Raw genomic sequence first — 19980 nt, 5'->3', positions numbered from 1 at the left:
TTCACTTACTTTATATATATATATATATATATATATGTAACAATCTTGTGAATAAATAAAAATATTTTTCAATTATTTGAATATATGACATAAAAGAATTCGAATCCGATATCAGATAATTTAACAAATTGAATATGGATCTAATTGCTAATGATTCGTCAAATTTTCAAATCGGATCATATTAGAATTTTTTAAAATCGGGTAAGGTCAAATTTCAAGTGCTCCGCTCCATCTCCGATCTGTTTACAGGCCTAGGAGGGATATATTTTCTCCCTACTTTCCCATTTTTCAGGCAACCATTTCCCATGCTTGGACTTACCAAATATGAGAAAGCAATTGATTTACCATCTACAAGCCTCCTTTCCCATAAACCAAACGTAACATGAAGGAAAAATACTATCAACATGCCCCGTATATGTGAGGCATGTATAACACATGAACAACACAATAAAGAGTCATATATATATATATATATATATCAAGAAAGTCTGCAAGAAAAGCAGTTTTGTTAGGGTTTGGATAGCATGGGATTATGTCCATTTCATTTGCATGTGTATTGAACTCAAATTGTACATCAAAATCCTTACATTATATATAGCAGCGTACGTACTAGCTTGCAAGACGGATCACTATAAGCACAAGTTTTTAACAATAAGGAGTCTATCGTGCTTCACTAATAATTATACTCTTAACACATAAGAATAATTGACTCATTAAAACCATAAAAATAAAAATAAAACAATTTATACATGTGTTCAACGTTGAAATATAAATGAATAAAATATTTATAATTATACCACGTAACCATATTCCAATTCAGTATAACAGCATTGCACAGTGTTAGTGTTACCATCACGGGAGCTTCTGCAATGAGGAGTTAAAGTGAGGAGGTTATTTGAGGAGACCGATCCGACCGTCAAAACATTTAAAATATTTAAGTCTCATAATTTCTTTACATTTGTTGATAGTGAGATTTGACTTCTTCAAATAACCTCCTCACTTTAAGCCCTCATTATAGCCTTTCCGTATCATCACCTATCTCCAAATTAATATGTCTAAAGAACCCAACTTTTTCCTACAATCTTAACACAGAATGGGCCTTTAGGGCATTTTGCATTACTAGGCTCCTCCCACAACTAAAACGTTTGTATTACAAAGAGAGAGGCCCAAGTTTCTTCCACATCTTTCTTTTTTATTTTCCAATCATCATACAATAATATGTCAAAAGAAAATTTTATCATACATAAAAATATTTAAATAGAAAATTTTCGAATGGGAAAATTTTGCACGCTAAATTATAGGTGGACCTTACTGCACATCACTACCAATCACCTTTCTATTAAATTTCAGAAAAACGGATCATTGGTCCACTAACATTGGTATTGTTTCTAACTTAACCACATATAAAGTTCAGTAGTTATGAAATTTTATCACAAAAAGTCTCAATGATACTAAGTAGGGAAAATGCTAGGTTTACCACATTTTTCATACCACAATTGTACCACCTCTCTAATAGAGGTGGATCTATTAGAGAGGTGGTACAATTGTGGTATGAAAAATGTGGTAAGCTAGTATTACTCTCTAATAGTAGTGGAACTATTCATTATATATTGTATTTTACTTAGTTAAATTTCCGATGTGAGACTTATATTTTTCAACACTTTCATCTTCACTTTGCTTTGGGAGTTGAATTATTGGATTTTGGATTTATTGCCAAAGAAAAAGAAACATGCACCTTCCCCTCTGTCTTGATCCAGAGAACCTCTCTCTCTCTCTCTCTCTCTCTCTCTCTCTCTCTCTCGCATATCTTCTTCAACCTTCCTCCCTCTCACCGCAAACACTTCTCTTCCACACAATTCCAATACAATTCCTTTGCCCCACTGCTTTGTCTCGACAAATTACAACTGCCCATACCTCCACCTCTTCATCAACGCCAAAGATTTCCCCCACTTATGTAATCATATGCCGCCTAGGGCCATCACGTGAAATTGCCATATCATCCATCATATGCCACAATAGCCTTCTTTTGTTTCGTGGGACACAGTTGATCTAATTCAGAGCCTCGGACTATGAAACTATGGTAATTAATAGAATATTTCGATTTTGATTACAATTTACATGATATACACACTCATTAACAACGTTCAATCTCGTTTAAAATTAGTATAAAACAACACATATAGATTATGCTGGTTGATTAAAACAGTGAACCAGTCTTCTTATATGTAAGTTCGAATTCCCTTCTTTAAAGATTAGATTAATTTAGAATAATTTGGGCTATATAAGTTATAACCAATCACATAAATGACATAATTATAAAATGAAAAATTTGTTTAACTCGCCATTAAGAAAACGAGTAATTTTTCTCATTTCCTAATGGAAGAAACCAATACCGTTTTATCTAGTAAATAATCCTTTACTAATGAAAGAAATTAATTTTGTGTATTATATTTATATATATATTCCTTAGGACATGGACACAATACCGCCATGACCCCAACCCTTTCCCTACCCATAACCTCATGGCCCCCTCCTAATATTTATCTCAATATTCTTTTCCCTATTTTATATTAGACTAAATAAACCAATAATATCTCCCTATCCGCTAAAATAAACGGATTAAAAAAAACCAAAAGATGAAGCCAAATAATTATTCTTACTCATTACATTAAGACGGAGCCGAAAGCCGAGGCATGGATAGAATTAGGTAGGGGTCTGTGGGCCCAAGCCAAAGGTAACATCCGTAAGACGGAGCCCACATGGGCGTCACGTGTCCTCAAGGCCCCTTGTGGCGTGCGACCCATCCACGCAGGCGACACTTGGAATCCGGAGGCGCCCATCGGTTGTACTGTGGGTCCGCCACGTCAGCATCGAATCCAAGGAAAGAAAATATCTGGACTGAGCCCGGTAATTGCTCCAAGACCAAGACACGCAAAGTTTCGCTCCCCAAACTATGCGACACGTGGTGCTCTTGGGTCGCTGCTGGCTTTGTAAATTTGTAGTGGCAGGCCGATTACATAGGATTGTAGGGGAGCGCACATACCATTCCAACTCGTCAGCCAACAAACTATTGCCACGCGGAGGACGATGCTTTCTCACGTGCTGATCACGTGAGCTTTGTATGAGTGGCCTGGGTTAAACTGAATTTGAAATGCGTGGACCTCAGTGCAGGGTATAAAAACTAAACGGCTGCGGGGCATGTCGTAAAGAAGAAGCTAACGAACAAACTTCGAAGGAACTGGTGAAGATATTTTCCCAATTTGCTTCATTCGCCGTAGAAAGACGCAAATAGCCCTGATCCCACTGTCGTAGGCACTACAAAGTCAGGGAATTAAATCTGAAATAGAGGGCTGTATCCGTAACCCACTGCAACGCTGCAACTTCTCCCATATATTTTGCACTGCTCTGCTGTTGAGAGACAGATAAACGAAGAAGCAGAAAATGAGAGAGTGCGAGCTGTGTGGACTGAGAGCTCGGATTCACTGCGAGGCGGACCAGGCGAAGTTATGCTGGGACTGCGATGAGAAAGTTCACGGAGCCAATTTTCTGGTGGCGAAGCACCCGAGGAACCTCCTCTGCCATGGATGCCAGTCGCCGACTCCATGGATGGGCTCGGGACCCAAGCTCACGCCGACCGTCTCGGTCTGCGAGATTTGTGTCGAAAGGCGTGGAATTAAGTTTCAGCGGCACGAGGATCAAGAAAGCGAAGCAGAGAACGAAGACGATGTTGATCTTGATGACGAGGATGATGATGATGATGGTGGTCATGATGGTGAAGATGTTGATGATGATGCTGATGATGATGAGGAGGATGAAAATCAGGTGGTTCCGTGGTCTAGTTCGCATCCGGCGGCGGCAGAGCCTCCGCCCGCGGTGAGTTGTTCGAGTAGTGAAGAAGAAGAAGAAGAGGAGGAGGAATTTTTGGTGGTGTCGAAGCGAATGCGAGAGAATGCGGATCCAGATTCTGATTTGGGATGTGACGAAACGTCGTCGTTGGCTTCGCTGAGGCTGTTGAAGCGAGCGAGACTGGGCGAAGAGAACCGTTTACTGAGTGAGAGATCAAGTGAAGCGGAGTTAAGATCAACGGCGATCGTGAACTCAATTGAGAGTCTTCAAAATCAAACGGACGTGATCAGCGACGGTGATGATCCTGCGTCCGCCGCGGTCCTCGGGATTTGCGAACCCAGAAGAGATGGTCAGAGCCGTTGATATTAATTCATTTTAAATTCCTAACCACACAATACATAGTGCTAGTTGTTGGATTGAATGTTGATATTGTCCATAATAACCATATGAAATTAATATTTGACCCCTTCATTTTCCAATTAATGTAAGATTAAGATTCGCTCCAATTTAATTAATGTTGACATTTTGGTGTGTATTTGCAAAATTAAGTCTCAACCTCAGAAATAAAATAAATTTATATGCGGGTGGGGGCCTCAGTTGATTTTTTCCAAAAAAAACGCGGATTGAATGGAGATGGACAAGATGTGGTGGCAGTTGATAACTTGTGGAACTAGTGGCTGATGGGGTAGCGAAACTCCTCCTTATTTTAATGTATGGTATGAGTAGGAGGAGGAGGCTTTCTCTAGTTTTTGTTTTGTTTGGTGAAGAAATAGAAATGTTTTTATTTGTGTTGGTTGAGCTTTTGACTTATTTCAATTCTAGTAGGATACAATATTATTTGGCTTTTAATTGTCACTTGTAGTACTAGTTGCAACTTGCTTGTCTTGTGTTCTTGTGAGGAACATATATACAGGATGCATGAGTTGATGAGGCAGAGCCCGCCAGCCCCAACATGTAAATAAAAGAATGAGTTATGCTAGCATCAGTTGTCCACATAATACGTGTTTGTGAGGTGCGTGTGAGGCTTATAATCTATTTGTTATTCACAATCACTTACGTGCACGTGGATGACTGATGTTAACTCTTTTTAAAAAGAAGATAAGCTACTACCATCTACGTCTAGAATGTCGGACCTTAGTCTACCATGATATCATACTTTTTTCCATGAATTGACAGGGTAGACCCGAGACCCAATTCTCAAGGGGATTGGATAAGATTAATCTTAATCGCCTTGTTTTAAAGCAAATAGCTTATATAAATAAATAATATGTATAAGACACTAACTATGCGTTCATTGTCGGTCAAACTTCATAAGGATGTGATTGAGATTTGATTTTTCACCACGCATCCATGTTGAAAGACTAGGTTGTGTGTGATGCAATGCAAGTTGACCAACAATTTGGGCAACGTCAAGAGACAAAACCCAAATGCAAAAACGAGTCGTTTTTTTTAAAATAAATTAGTGAAATGGGGAAGCCATTGCTAACCAACAAATCCCTATGATCATATCTAAATGGGATATGGAATGAGGGTTTCTGCACAAAAGATGGAAGGTTGTGTGATATCGATGGCTTGAGGAGGTGCATGCATATTTGCATACCCCAACATTCAAATTCAGTTGAGGATAAGGATGCATTTGGCATGTAGCTGTTTGTTTGCACGTACCATTCACTCGTCACCCGTCATCTAAAAACTGCTAAAAGCTACATGCCAATTGCATTTGGCTTTTAGCAATTTGCTTTCATCCACAACATTCACTCGTCACCCGTCATCTAAAAACTGTTACGGATAGTCGCCCACACAAATATGGGTAATCTTTTATCATAGATCTGAATCCTACAACTCAGTCACTCACTACCCCATTATTTTACCTTCGTCACCACATCCAAAAGCAAATGGCATTTAGCTTTTTCCTCATGGTGAAGGGCAGCAAATTCACTGGTTTTTCAGGAACACAATTACTTGTTCAAGAAAATGGAAAAGAAGAAAGAAAGAGAAGGAAGTTCCATTGTCAGAATAAATCATAGACGCGAGAAAAATGAATGGCTTCAAAATATTACGCGGTCCAAATTATGGTAGAAAAGAAAGTACCTTTTCATACCAAATGATTTAGGGTTGTCTAGCCATACAAATTAATAAACATGTCTTGTAATTCTGATGAGAAAATTATTAGACACAAAAAGATCTAATAATTGAATTTGCATACTAGCAAAGCAACAACAAGCACATCCTTGAAACTAAAAAGAGACAAATGAGTCACAAAGCAATCGAACAAAGTAGGAAAGGCCTCACAGAATCCCATAAACCTCATTTACCATACAAATAGCATCTCCAATCCTCCCAGAAATTCATACGTTTGAGAAAAAGCTGTTGGAGAGGAGAGAAAGCAGCCTTGATTCCTGCAGTCTGGACTCAACGTGTCAGCCAATCCCAGTTGACTCAGACATCTACACAAACCGCACAATTTAAAACCATGTTGACTTGGTCACACTCTACATAAACACCACAAAATTGAACACAGACGAAGCAGCACCTATTTTGCATGAAAATCATGACCAAAAAATAAATGAAAGCTGCAGGAAATGTACAGAAAGAAAAGGCACCAGTGTTTACGGATGTGTGTGATTATGTTTACGTGGATACAAGCTCTTACACAACAAAATACAAAAGTATCCAAAACAATTGAAAAATGTGTGTCGCGACAATAGTGCAACAACATATTATGATCAAGCAAAAAGAGAGATTTAGCACAACAAATGCTTACCTGTACTTGAGAGGATTCAACTACAACTTGGAATACATACTAAGCATCTGCACAAAACAAACAATAATAATGTCATGAATACGTAAATTATCCAAAGATTCACTCTATAGATCAGTATAAAGTTCAGAACCCCAAAATAAAGAAAAGAACATCCACAAACAGACACTTTTCATATGATTACGTAAACTGTACACTAAAATGTCTCCACTGCACCGACCAGTACAGAAGAGACATGTCCCATAGCTCATAAACCTATTAGAATAACAACTAACAAGAAGACAACAAACTGTACACATTAGCTGATATCATGCAAAAATTCTATAATATAAAGATTTGCTGCTACTTAAAACAAATGAAAGCATATTATTTATTGTAAAATATGTGTGAAACAGTACAATGCATGTCAATGTCGTAATCCATTGCTGGATCAACTAGTATAGAGTAAAAACTTTTAGAAATTGTTCTTATTAATTCCATCATGGGTACAGATTACACAAGTAGCACCACCCTAAACACATTCACCAAAGATTCATGGGTACAGGTGCAAAATGTTCTTCAGGGAAATGCAAAAAGGTAAAACAAGAGGAAATTTAAACCCCATTAAGAATAACCATTTTGACTAAATTTCGTCACTTTGAGAATTTCCTTTCACAACATTTTATTACCTGATGACGTGATATGAGTCATACAGTCACATCAGTTAAACTTACTGACAAAACAAACTCTCATGTTCTGCTTCCTATAAGCCAGCAGCACTTCTAGAAGCCAATGATAGTGCAAACCTATCCTCTTTAACAACCAGAGAGGAAGAATTTGGATCACCAGAAAATTAATTTATCACTTTCTATACGTGCAAAAAGATGTGGTTGGGCCCTGACAACTAGACATGTACAGAACAGCAAACCTACAAACCTACTTAGTGTTTTATTCTTAACCATTATACATGAACCCTGATTAGGTCCATGAGCAAAGCCTTTCATCTCAAAATAGCATGATGGGACTATCCAGCAGAGTGGAAATACAAGGGAGCTACCAAAATATGAGCAGCAAACTAGTTAAGTAAGCATTGGCCTCTTCTTAGCCTACTGAACCTACAACTAAAGTTGCCAGCAATGTGAACAACCTCCTTAGGCTACTGAATCTTATACAGAACATAGACCTGTGCAAGATGCAGTCTAGGAAATGACCAACTAGCAAAATAAGTGGTATTTGCAAATGAACATTCCCAAACACATGATAAATATGCAAATTTCAAAGTTATACCGCTTTTGGCATGGGGAACATATTCTGACATTTAATGATAGAAAGAGGTGGACTTGCTTTTATTTAGACGAAGCATCTGGCAGCACTACCAAAGGGTAAAAAATTCCAAATAATAGTTTTTCTTTGCAGAAAAAAGAAAAGGATATTCTCATACGTAGGATATTTTAGCGACAAAGCTAACCAGGCCAAATCTCAAGTGCATAAGGATCGTATACAGAATTTCATACAGGTTATAGTGGAGATTGGAAAGACCAAGCAATTCTAAAAGTAAAACAAACTTAAATAGGAAATGTCCATGCTAATCTAGTTCAAAATATTCTTTTCACATTAAAAGAACCTCATGATGCTTCAGAGAGCAGCCATGAGTTGTGAACATTGCAAAATGTCAAACTTTGCTTAATCAACCTTGGTTCTGAAAATCCATAATCTATACAATAGAAACGATTTGCAGTTCACAATACTTCAGAAGCAAAACAACAATGAGGAGCACAAGCCCTCACCTGATATAACAATTTCAAATTTCCCTTTGCATAAAGTTAGATTGCTCATCTAATTGCATCCGTAACTCCTAAACAGAAAAAGTTCCCATTTGTAGCTCTCATATCAGACATACGAAACAATCATACACCCTCATTGCTACTAACAGACATATGCATATGGGTGTAATGTGCGCCAATCATACCCAACATGATACAATCGCCAGTTAAACAAACCAAATCCTAATCGATTAATAAAAGACCCAAATTTGAAGTTACTAGCAATTAAATCAGCGAAAAAGCCCTAACCTTTTTTATGCTCGTCCTTTACCACTGGCTTGATCACGGCTTCTTCCTCCTCATCCTCTTTAACCGCAACAACAGCAGCAGGAGCAACAGCAGAACCACCAGCACCGGCACCGGCTCCATTGTCATCATCCGGAAAACGTACAACAACAACAGGGCAAACACAGTGATGAACGCAATAATCGCTCACACTCCCAAGCCTACCGTCATTCCCACGCTTCGCGGCGCCAACCCCTCGGCTCCCCATGATCACGGCACTGAGCCCTAGCCTCTCGACCTCCAAGCACAGCCTCTCCTTCATGTCATGGTCCTTAACGATGTGGATCTTGAAGGGAATCTGAGCCTCCTTCAAGGGCCTGGCGAGATCGGCGGCCTTGGAAGCAGTGAAGGCATCAAAGTCGTTCTCGAGCTTCTTCTGCTTGACGGAGTCGTTTAAGGCGTGGTTGTCGACGAAGTCAACGTCGTCGTTGGTATTGATGGAGAGGTCGACGGAGCCCCAGTCGGCGCCGAATAGGACGGAGGTGGGGCTGACGTGGAGGAGAACGACGGCGTCTCCGGGACGGATGTAGTGGTCGACGGCCCAGCGGACGGCATGGGCGCTCTCGTCGGAGAGGTCGACGGCGACGCCGAGCTTTCGGCGGGCGCCGGCGGTGGGGGTGGGAGTGGCGACGGAGCCTGCGGATGAGGTGTGGTGACGTGGAGAGTTGGGGTGGTGGCGTGGGGAGTTGGGGTGGTGGATTCTGATGTGGGGGAGTTGGGGGTCCGATGGGTCTTGGGGTTGCGGGGGCTGAGGATGATTCATTTGGGTTTTTGCAGAGGTTTCGGGTTTTTTTGTTTTGTTTGGTGTGTGTTTGTTTGGATAGTCGGAAGATGAAAAGGAAAACGGATGGGAAGGTTGGGGAGTGACGAGAGGGAGAGTGGAGAAATGGGCTTAAATCCTTATCATCATTTTTTATTATGCGCATATGCCAAAGTCCAACACAGACAGAATGACACTTGTTTTGTTTCTTTCCGCTTTCCTCGTTCTTCTTTCCTTTTTCTCTTTTTTCTATTTCCGATGAATGGGCTTGGATTTGGTCTGTCTGGTAGATTGAGCAATGGCCCAATTTTTGCTTCAAGTCAAAATCATTATAACCCAATTTGTAGGCCCACCAACTATATTTCAGTTGGCATTAAGAGCACTCACACCCATTTGTCATGACAAATGGCAAATGGCAAGGGCAAGAAAAGGGCTGTTACTAAAAAATAAGAAGAAAAACATATAAGGGGGAGATTCGGGAATGAGTCGCTTGATAGTGATGTTGGGGAGATCGAGGAATGAGTCACTCTATAGGAGGGATGTTGGGGAGAAAGGGGGCTAGCTACATGGTATAGCCTAAGCTCAATCCCATCTTAATACAAGTTTATAAATTGGAACAATGGATAATGAATAAGATGTCTTTTTTCTTGGACATGAACAATGGATGTAAGCAAATCCAGGAATTTTTCAACGAATGTGGACTTTTTAAAGGCACAAGACATGATCGATGAATAAATTTTTATAAAGATTTGGAATTCTCTAAATAAATAAATAAATAACTTGATGTGGTGGGGACGTAAAAAAAGGGATATGAATATGATGTTTTATAAAGACTTTTTTTTATTTAGCTAAGATGTTTTGTAAAGACTTGGATGGAGTTGTCTCTAAAAAACCAAAAAAAGAAGACCTTGCGATTGGAATTTGGGTCGATGGCCTTTGCGATTGGGACTTGGATGTTTTGTATTAAATTATTAATAATAGTATATAATCTCTATATATAAAGCAAAAGGCAGAGAATTGTGAAACATCCAAAATATCAGAAAATGTCTTTAGTTAATTCAAACATTATGAATTAAAAGAGGATAATATGGTAAATTCATATTTTTATATTAAAAAATTAAAATTAAAAACAAAATCAGATTATAGATCCTACTTTTATGGAACATAACTACCCATATTATCTTTTCTTAATTCTAAAAATAAAAGAAAAAAGAAAAAGGAAAACCAGTTGGCACATGCATGAGCGTGTGCCAAAGGGCTAATCTTGATTATGACGAAGTGCAAGTCGAGGGCACTTTGGTAGCAGGTTCTGTGGAATTAGGCTTTACCTTTTTTTTTTTTTTTTTTTTGGGTTCTGGTTCAAAACAACTTCGTTTTGGTCAAGGACTTTAAATATATATATATATATATATATATATATATATGCTAAGCGCAACAGCCCAAGAACACAACAAACAAAAGGAGTTTCGCTAGGCATTTCCTCAAGCAGTTTGTGGGCACTTCCATGGTAGAGCAAAGGTACAAATTTCTCCATTTTAAAGCGTTTTCAAGTAAAAAGAGGTGCAGGTGCACCTCCTTACACCTCTGTGAGTCTACCACTGGATATGGGCCCTTATATTAACTTAATTGTAGTCAATGGCCTAAGCTCAATGCCATCTTAATACAATTTTATAAATTGGAACTTAAGAGTTAAGGATCTAACCCAATTGGTCCCACCTATTAGAGTGGTTCCACCGATGCAGCCCAGCCCAAGGCTAGGGGAAAAAAAAAATGGAGTTCAGTGAGCGGCCCGGGTGTGGGACCCACCTCCTGGCCGCCCAAGGCAAGTTCTGCTGAGGTCCAAAACGAGGGTTACTATAGCGCTACAGGCGATAAGTACCCCGCCTGATGTCGCTACAAAGATTGCATCGGCGATTTGATTTTTTTTTGCCACGTGGCGTCGTCTGGGCTCTCCGATCTGATTTTTCCTCCAATCCAACGGCAGCCAATTTTTTTGCCATAAAATCTGGAAAAATTCGGAAATTTTTTTAAAAATACCCAAAAATTAATGAATTTTTTTCTATAAATACCAGCCTTTTTTTAATTTATCTGAAATTTGAAATTGAAAATTTTATCCGATTATGAGATATGAATAGTATTGACACGTAGGAACCCGAAAATCTTATCCGAAAATATTATCCAAATTAATTATTGAGGTAAAAAAAGTTGTGAATAAAACAAAAAAATGAATAAATGCGCCTTAGCAAGGGCAACGGGTGAAACACAAAATTCGGATTTTGCAAGGGCAACCACTATTCACGTGAATAGTGGCTGCCCTAGCTCCCCCCCTTGCCATGGCTAAGGGCAAATAGGTGGAGTTGCTCTTAGTATAGTAGTCATGTTGACAGAGACCCCCAAAATCAAGTCCAACTTGGTGATACAAGTTTCCAAATCAACTATCAAACAAGTTTTTGACAAAAATAGAAGATGGTTTTTGAGATAGGCTAGCTGCTGCCAAAATGTGATCAAGTTTTTGGCATTTTACTAATCTTTCTCAAACCATAAGCTTTGATTGCTTGAGTGCTTGGGGGCCCTAAACATACATGCATTTATCCAGCGAAAACAAATTTGAGTTTAACCAAAAATCAAAATGTTTAAATTGACATGTACCGATTTTCTTGCTTGGATTCATAAACAAACAAATTTTTTAAGTTCATATATTAAAAATTCTATCTAAATAGTTGTCATTTCTAAAATCATGAGAGAATAGAAGTTTTAAGAAAAAATAAAGAAAAGAAAACCATGTACATACCACATTGTCACCATCACAAACTCTGCCACCACCACCACCATGGTACCACCGCCGCCTTAGAATTAGCAGCGCCTTTCACATACTTAGAATGAAGTCTTTTACTCCTCCATATCTTGGCATATGATCAATGGGTCAAACTCACACATTGTGTTTAAATATTGTTTTGGTCAAACAAATTCCCAATAAAACCATGATATGTATATGTTCATACTTAACTTCCTGTATTGAATGAATCTAACATATATATATATATATATAAATATATGGATTATAAAGGATTGATTATTTATTTTTATTTTGTTAATTTGGAAAAGAGAATTTGTGCCATATATCCATAATGACATGGTGATTTCTACCAATTAAATCAATCAAGCTGCCATTGATTAACACTGGCAGGCAGCAAAGCAAAAGAAAAGAAATATTTAGTAGACAAAAAAAATAACCAAAAACAATAGAGCAAGAAAAGAGGAAGAGAAAAGGAAAACCTGGCCCATATATATATGCAACCAATGAAATTAAAAGGGAGTCGGAAAAAAGGCTTCTTCCATCAGGCCATCATGTATATAGAATAGAGATAGATAGCCTTTACTTATAACTTGTACTACTGAGAGACTCCTCCTACAGACTCTCTCTCTCTCTCTCTCTCTCTCTCTCTCTCTCAGAGTGACCTGCCTGCCAGCTGCTGCCTGCATATTTATGTAATATCTATATACTCATTACACAGATTTGTACTGACCACACTGATCACCTGCTCTGCTCTCTTGTATATAGCCTGGTGTACCCAGCAGCAGCCACTCACTGGTTTAATGCAGACCAGCACAAAACCTGTCGTTAAACCTAGCTACGTTAATTAATATATATGTACACACTCGTTTTGAGAAATTAATTGTTGCAATATTCGCTTGTGCTTACTTTTCATCAACCCTTTTCCACGTTTTTCAAAAAATACCACGACTCTCTCTCCCATAAGCAGAAGGGAGAGATGCCTATTTGTGTTTCAGCACCTAAAACCATACAAACTAACTCCAGAACAGAAAGAAAAAATGGAAAAGAAGAATTAATTCCCAGTTTAAATTTAAACAGAGCAGAACCAACAGTGAGTTGAAGATGATCAGGTTCTAGGGCTTTGATAATTTCCGCTTTCAAGTATTATATACAGTCTGTATGCTCAGAGCTTATACACAGTTTTCCTTTTCCTTCTTTTCAATAATATTCTCAACACATAAATTTAACATATACCTATCTCGACCTCCAACGTAAAAGAAAGAGGTTAGCTCTTTTTTATTGGTCACACCTAGTGACCATTAATATTACAAACAGTAGAATATTGGTCTATGCTGAAGAATCATATAATTCGTTACGACTCAAGATTCCGCATTGGAAAAATAGCATATCCTAAGAGCTCTCTTGGATATCCTTCCCTTACGAGCTGGTTTATAAGGGCAAGTTCTACCCACGGGCTCTTAAGGTAGATAATTATAAATCTTTGTGACTGGGGGATATGTATTGATGCCTCATTCATTAAGCGACTACAACATATATCTGGCTGAAAAACTTGAACAACTTCGGTTTACAGCAGTACCAAAATGGAATTGTAGCAATCAATTCTAGTCACATTTTTTCTTTCAAAAGATTACAAATATGTAGGATCTCCCTAAATAGAGAGTTAATTAAAAGAACAAGATATATATATATATATATATATATATAGAACTCAAGACTTAAATGAGAATCTAAAAGTAATTAAAGAATAAATAAAAGAAATTAACATATATAGATCCCATGAGAAGTTAATAAGGGCAACTTGGATGGAATTAAAGCAAAACAACTTGTGAAACGAACTTTAGGGACAGACAGAGGTAGCTTTAAACATGGATTCTAAGCTTGTATGGGAATTAATTTGGAGATGATATGTATGTCAGTTTAACTAACAAAAAAAGGGAAACCAAAAAGCTGTATCTTGGGTTCTTTTCCCCACATGCATGATAGATGAGTACAGCAAAAACACCAAAACAGACGCCTTGATTTGCTTCTAAAATGAAAGCTTGAGTGACAAATCAACAGGATTATGATAACTGTCAGCCCCAATCCCATAGCCATAACTAGAAGCAGTAATATCAGAAGGTTCTTCATGGCTCCCCACTGAAACTGAAGCTTCTGCTGTTTGCCACATCTCTGTCTCCTTGGGACAAGTGCCTCCTCTCATCTCACTACTTTTGCCACCAGCAGCTGGAAAGAAATCATATTCCATGAAAATACCACCACCAGCTGAGCTCCCTTTTCTGTGCACTGCCCTAACCTCTACACCCTACAAACCCAATACCAATCAAATTACATGATCAATTCAGCAAAGCAGTATTTAATCAGTATATTTAATCAAATTTAAAAATGGGTAAATATATTCAGAGTACCAAAAGAAAAGAAAATACATCAATCTACCAAAACAAAAGCAAATATATTCATATAGGACTCAGATTTTTGCTTCTTCTATATGTAAGATTAAACTTTATGTTTGTTCTACCTGATCATCATTGCGGTAGTCCGAGTGAGCTGTACTTCTCCCAACCACTTGGCCACCACCGGCTTCCGGGTTCAATCTGAGAAAACCAGAACTGTTGATTGGTGAACTAGCCGCAGATTTGCCACCCCTGCCGTTTAAGCCCACGTAATTCCGACTATTGAGCCTCTTCTTCTGCTACTCAAAGAAAAAAAGATACAAAAACGTCAGCAAATTTAAGCGTAAATTGGAAAAAAAAACAAACAAACAAACAAAAACAGTGGGAAAAAAGTGTATTAATGTAACAGTACTCATCAACTAATACAGTTACTTGGTAAACTTTGTCTTAAGAAAGAAAGACTTCACTTTTCCCACGTTTTCTCGGAAACCAAGCAAGTTTTTTTTTTTTTTTAACAAATTAAAAAAAAACAGAAAACTAAAGAAAACTATACACCTTCTTGCAGCAGATATCACAGCAATCAGAAGACAAAGGTTGAACCTTTGGTATCGAAGAGAGCTCTTTCGAGGTCTCATACACAGCCCCAACTTCAAACCTCTGATCCGGAGCCCCGATTGCGTAAGGACTCGGGTTTAGGTCCACCACCAAATTATTACCTCCAACATAACCAAACCCAGAACCATTCCCAACCCTCTGACCCACAAAACCAAACAAGCCATTACCACCAGAGCCCTTGATCAGCAGTGGTCCATTGTAGCTGGATGCACCGTACTGTACTGGAACACTGGCAAGTGGGCCGGGTAGGGTTCTGGTGGGGTTCTGGTGCTGAAAGTTCGGGTATTGATGATGATCAGGAAGATTGACAACTTGGGGTTGGGGTTGCAGTTGGGGCAGTTCCGTCATTTTCTTCCAGCGGTCTTGGAGCCTCAGGCGCTCCAGCTGAGCAACACCAAGACCTCTTTGTGGTTGCTTTTTAGAGTTTGAGGCTTTGCCGGATTTCTTAGTGCCTTTGGTGGATTTGGTGGACTCGGGTTTGGATTCCTCGTAGAACCCGACAAGGGTTTCGGTGGGTTCTTGTGTTGTGCTCTGTTCTGAGGCCATGAGCAGCATTGGCGTAGCCATTTCAGCAAAATGATGATCAAGCTTGAAACTTTAGTGTGTGAAATGGGTTTTGAGAGAGAAAAATACTTGGGTTTGTGTCAATATTGGAAATGGACAAATGGGTAATGTTTTTTGAGAGAGAGAGAGAGAGAGAGAGAGAGAGAGAGAGAGTTTTGGCTTTGGCTTTTGGCTTGTGTTTTTAAGGTTGGAGATGGGTGTGTTTGATTGATAGAGAGAGAGAGAGAGAGAGAGGGAGAGAGGCAGAACAGAAGGGTAGAAGAACTACTGGGGATGTGTGTGTGTGGAGGGCTAAAAGGACATGGCAATGCCTCTGTTTTGCTCTTAATCTGTGTTTGTGTAATTTGTTCTCTAGTGACTTTTGCTAGCTCCAACCCTCTTTTCTGCTATTTCTCATCACACAATCCTCTTGTCCTTTGTAAATACTCTCAAAAAAGGACATTGAAATAGCAAAACTGAGCTTGGACATAGCACCTTATCTATTCCACATAAGGTACAAATATCATAGAGAATTCTCCCCAAGCCACCCAAAGTCCCTTAACTGTATGTCACGGTCCAATCAAAACGTTGCTTTAAGTGAAGTGCAGAGCACTTGACCAATTGTAGGTAAAGCTAAAGCTACAACAACATAGTACCCAGAGACATGTGTCAAGAGCTCAGAGGACATGCCAATTTGTACCCGCAGGCATTGGTCGGAAAACCAAAGAGTTATTTGTCCAGCCTGCAGCTATATAGGTGCGCCAAAACAAGCAGTGCCATTGTATTGTAGCACAGCAGCTTTCAGCCTTGGCAAATATGGCAAGAGAATTATTAGGTTTTTGAAGCTTTATGTTCAAAAAAGTCAATATCTTTGCCATTTAGCTATCTAGCTTTTATGACCCAATGGGTTATTAGCCCTCTGATCATGATCATCGTGGCCTATGGCTGATTGGGGCTCCAGAAAAGAGAGAGAGCTGATCTTGAATCTTGATGATGATGATCAGGTGGTGGGTGTGGAGGGTGTACTAACAGTCTAACCCTTAGTGAAGAAACTGCCTCTAGCTATATAGCTCTCTGGCAATCATATTGTAGAGCAAGATATGGCTATGAAGAAAGTGAATCTGATGCCTCTATATGGTACAGGCTTAGGCTTGCAATGATGCCTTCCTCTGTATTACTATTACTCATACATGTGTTAACATCAGAAAGCTATCTGATGAGACTTCATGTTATTAGATAGTAGCTAGGGCTTTTTGAGTTGGGAACAAAATTGAAAGAAAACAGACTTAGTCTAGCCAGTAATTAATGTACATTTATCATAAAATGTTTAAAAGGGCACTCTTGATTGCTAACGGGATCTAGCCCAATACAAAAGAGTCTTAGACTTGCATATTAATAGTCTTATGTTTGACCCGTTATACCCTCTTGATTTAGAGTAATTAATCGTTTCTAGTGTCATAAAAGTAAAATTAGAAAAGATGTTGAGTTGGAATAATTGGGTCCATACATTACCTTAAAAAAAAAAAAAAAAAAAAAGGTATTTGTGATATTAATAAACTCCTTTTGTGGGAAAAATATTTCAAGAACAATAGTTCCAATGTGAATTTAACTCCAACCCCTAAATGATATTGATTTAGTTTCTTTTAAAATAAATTAAAAATCATATATAACAAACCTAAACCATTGATGATTCAAATGCATAATGACAAAAGGGGGGACCAAATGTTCTAAAGGAAGAAACTCTCTTTCTTGGCCAAAAAGTAGGTGTTGTTTCTCCAAAGACCGTCAATACATTAGTCATGATGCATGCTTTACTGGCAAATGAAGATATATAGCGGAAAATTAATTTTGTGAATCAAATACTATGATCCGCCGATCATTGGAAAATATATAGCAGAAAGTTAATATCGTGTTAAAAAAATGTGTTAAAACCTCTAATACGAAAAATAATTAAAATATGATATTGGAATACAGTCACGTGATATAATTCGTTAAGACGAAAAAGTTCAATGTGAGATTTCACCTAACTAGCTAAAACTTAGCCTAGACGTTCCAGGTTAGCAACAACTACCCAGATTTTTTCATTTTTTCGTTCACAAATAACATCCGAACAAAATTTTCCTTCCTTCCTTCTAATCATACAAAGCAAAGTGTAAATGAATGAAACCCATTTCACACAATATTTTTGTACACAAATTAAGCATGTACAGCGACACTACGCACTTTCTTTGGTCAAGAGCCCAAACCGCGTGACCAACCGACGCGTGTCCATATAACCATCTGAGGAAATACCGTCCGCTCTGGTCCATAGGGGACCACCGTAGGCGTCTGTAGGGTATGGTAGGGTGTACAAACTCGCGCCGTCCTAATCCCACGTAACCTCGTGACAATCTCTCCAATCATCACCTTCCACGTCACCCGGCGGGCTCCACTTTCCATTTATGGAATTTTCTCTTCCTTGGATTTTTGGACCGTAAAGAGCGAATCGAAATTTAGGCCCCTAGGTACTATTCTATTTGTAAAAGGATCTCCGTTGTGGGGTCCACAGCTGGTGGTCCCATTCTACGTGGCAGGTGGGGGCCCACTATCGTACGGCTTGGGGAGGGTTTGGCACATGGGAGAGTTGGTGCTTTTTGTTTTTAATTAAATTTTTTAAAATATAATGAAATCTGATATAAATGTTATGTTTGGTGTTTGCTGGGTTTGGATAGACACGGTGGATTATCGGCGTCTGGTGAGCAGATTGTGCCCCTGCATAGAATGATTGAGAGAGGAGAGGATGCGCCCACATACACAATTGTTGCTTTGGTTGAGGACCACTTCACACGTGTTGCTTCCACTTTTTTTTTTTTTAACAAATTGTAAGCTAATCTAATGTACAGGGAGGAGAATTGAACTTGAATACAAGAATATTATCACACTGCATTAACTAACTGACCTAACTCACGTCTGTTGTTGCTAAGCATTAATGTGTTTTTTTGTGGGCTTATTTAGAGTAATTTTCCTAAGCAAATTGTCTTGAAGATAAAAGTGGTAAGAAGTTACAATACTAGATTCGGTTTGGACGGAAGTATTTAAAAAAGGATCTAAATTTGAGTTATTTGCAATCCATTAGATTCAATGAGCTGCAATTTTAAACATCTTAAACTCCCTTTAAGTTTTATGATAATAAGAAAAACGTGCAAATATGCATATGAGATAAATTCAAATGACCTTGTGCTCATAAAGATTCGAACCTAAAACGTCTACATTTTTACCATCTTCACGAATTACAACTTTAATCAAGTTAATTGATGAATGTTAACAATGCCAATCAAAACCAAATTGTTGAGATCATCACAATCCCATTTAGATTTTACTTGGTAGGTATAAAACAATTGGACTCAAAGGGCATTAAAGAAAGAATTGGTAAGCAGCTTGTGTCCTAGATGTTTCCTAGTGGTTGCTATAAGGAAACCAGAGAAAAGAGCAACTGCTAGTTCTGGCTTTATGCAACTTGTGAAAGACCTAACCATTTTTGAACAAAATAACCACAAAGACACCCAAAAAAAACCCTCCATCTCCATGCCCCACCCTTACATAAAACAGGACCACACGGGCTGCAGGGGAGATATAATTATTTAGATCTGAATCTGAACTGAGATTCGGTCTCTTTCTCTGATGAGTTACTTTTACCATATTGCCCTCAACTACCATCCTGAAAATGGACAAAATGTGTCCCATATGGCATGCATGGCCCAGTGAGGCAGTGGTACATGCAGATTTAGCACATGTCTTACGCTGGGATAGGATTTTGATGGAGGGACCAGATGAGCGGCATGCTGGGGTGGGGTGAATCTGGGCCGTTCAAGGAAGACAAATTTGTGCAAGAAATATTCGGTTTCTGTATGGCATTTATGTACACTTGGGTGAATTTTGCATGCATCAAGAAGTCGCTGTCATCTGTTATTTGTGTTGGCATTGCGAGATTTCTATACAAAACAAAAGACCTCAGACTTGAAAGCTAGATATGTCTAGCTAGAAGCTAGGTGCATATAAAACACACTTTTTATTTATGCAACCACCCATACAAAAGGAATTAAATAAATGGGAATCCATTCTTTTCTTAATTATAAGTTCTTTTTTATACACGCGATAATCTATTTTAAATTAATCTAAAATATAGAAAGAGGATTCGAATT

At 38.5% G+C, this 19980-nt stretch overlaps 3 protein-coding genes across 7 annotated transcripts; 1 reads left to right on the top strand and 2 right to left on the bottom strand.

Annotated features, from left to right (window-relative positions):
* The first annotated feature begins 3132 nt into the window (after window positions 1–3132).
* LOC103326295 (uncharacterized) lies at window positions 3133–4381 on the top strand. Its single transcript, XM_008228507.3, has one exon. The coding sequence runs from the start codon at window positions 3442–3444 to the stop codon at window positions 4207–4209; it is 768 nt and encodes a 255-aa protein (XP_008226729.2). The 5' UTR covers window positions 3133–3441; the 3' UTR covers window positions 4210–4381.
* A 1535-nt stretch (window positions 4382–5916) lies between these two features.
* LOC103326349 (universal stress protein PHOS32) lies at window positions 5917–9595 on the bottom strand. Of its 2 annotated transcripts, none has more exons than XM_089048103.1 (3): window positions 8659–9595; window positions 6611–6657; window positions 5917–6379 (listed from the first exon to the last, which is right to left on the bottom strand). In XM_089048103.1, the coding sequence occupies exons 1-2, from the start codon at window positions 9455–9457 to the stop codon at window positions 6650–6652; spliced, it is 807 nt and encodes a 268-aa protein (XP_088904229.1). In that variant the 5' UTR covers window positions 9458–9595; the 3' UTR covers window positions 5917–6379; window positions 6611–6649. The 2 variants fall into 2 exon arrangements, with proteins under 2 accessions (XP_088904229.1, XP_008226788.2); XM_008228566.3 differs by having other exon boundaries at window positions 5917–6293; window positions 8659–9594.
* A 4371-nt stretch (window positions 9596–13966) lies between these two features.
* On the bottom strand, window positions 13967–16127 carry SPL (sporocyteless (SPL)). 4 transcript variants are annotated; one of them, XM_089048100.1, is made up of 3 exons: window positions 15197–16127; window positions 14767–14937; window positions 13967–14553 (listed from the first exon to the last, which is right to left on the bottom strand). In XM_089048100.1, the coding sequence occupies exons 1-3, from the start codon at window positions 15821–15823 to the stop codon at window positions 14278–14280; spliced, it is 1074 nt and encodes a 357-aa protein (XP_088904226.1). In that variant the 5' UTR covers window positions 15824–16127; the 3' UTR covers window positions 13967–14277. The 4 variants fall into 4 exon arrangements, with proteins under 4 accessions (XP_088904226.1, XP_088904227.1, XP_088904228.1 ...); XM_089048101.1 differs by having other exon boundaries at window positions 14767–14940; window positions 15242–16127; XM_089048102.1 differs by having other exon boundaries at window positions 15242–16127.
* Window positions 16128–19980: the final 3853 nt, after the last annotated feature.

Source organism: Prunus mume, linkage group LG3, assembly GCF_029339155.1.
Source record: "Prunus mume cultivar Tortuosa linkage group LG3, ASM2933915v1, whole genome shotgun sequence".
Taxonomy (NCBI): domain Eukaryota; kingdom Viridiplantae; phylum Streptophyta; class Magnoliopsida; order Rosales; family Rosaceae; genus Prunus; species Prunus mume.
This window is presented reverse-complemented; position numbering and strand designations above follow the sequence as displayed.

What these genes read in the sequence shown, in the direction of transcription:
- LOC103326295 (XM_008228507.3), top strand. Translation starts at nt 3,442, where the DNA reads ATGAGAGAGTGCGAGCTGTGTGGACTGAGAGCTCGGATTCACTGCGAG.
- LOC103326349 (XM_089048103.1), bottom strand. Translation starts at nt 9,457, where the DNA reads ATGAATCATCCTCAGCCCCCGCAACCCCAAGACCCATCGGACCCCCAA.
- SPL (XM_089048099.1), bottom strand. Translation starts at nt 15,823, where the DNA reads ATGGCTACGCCAATGCTGCTCATGGCCTCAGAACAGAGCACAACACAA. An exon ending in GTGATATCTGCTGCAAGAAG is followed by an intron (nt 14,941 to 15,196) that starts GTGTATAGTTTT and finishes TTCTTTGAGTAG; the next exon opens with CAGAAGAAGAGGCTCAATAG. An exon ending in ACTACCGCAATGATGATCAG is followed by an intron (nt 14,554 to 14,766) that starts GTAGAACAAACA and finishes TTGGGTTTGTAG; the next exon opens with GGTGTAGAGGTTAGGGCAGT.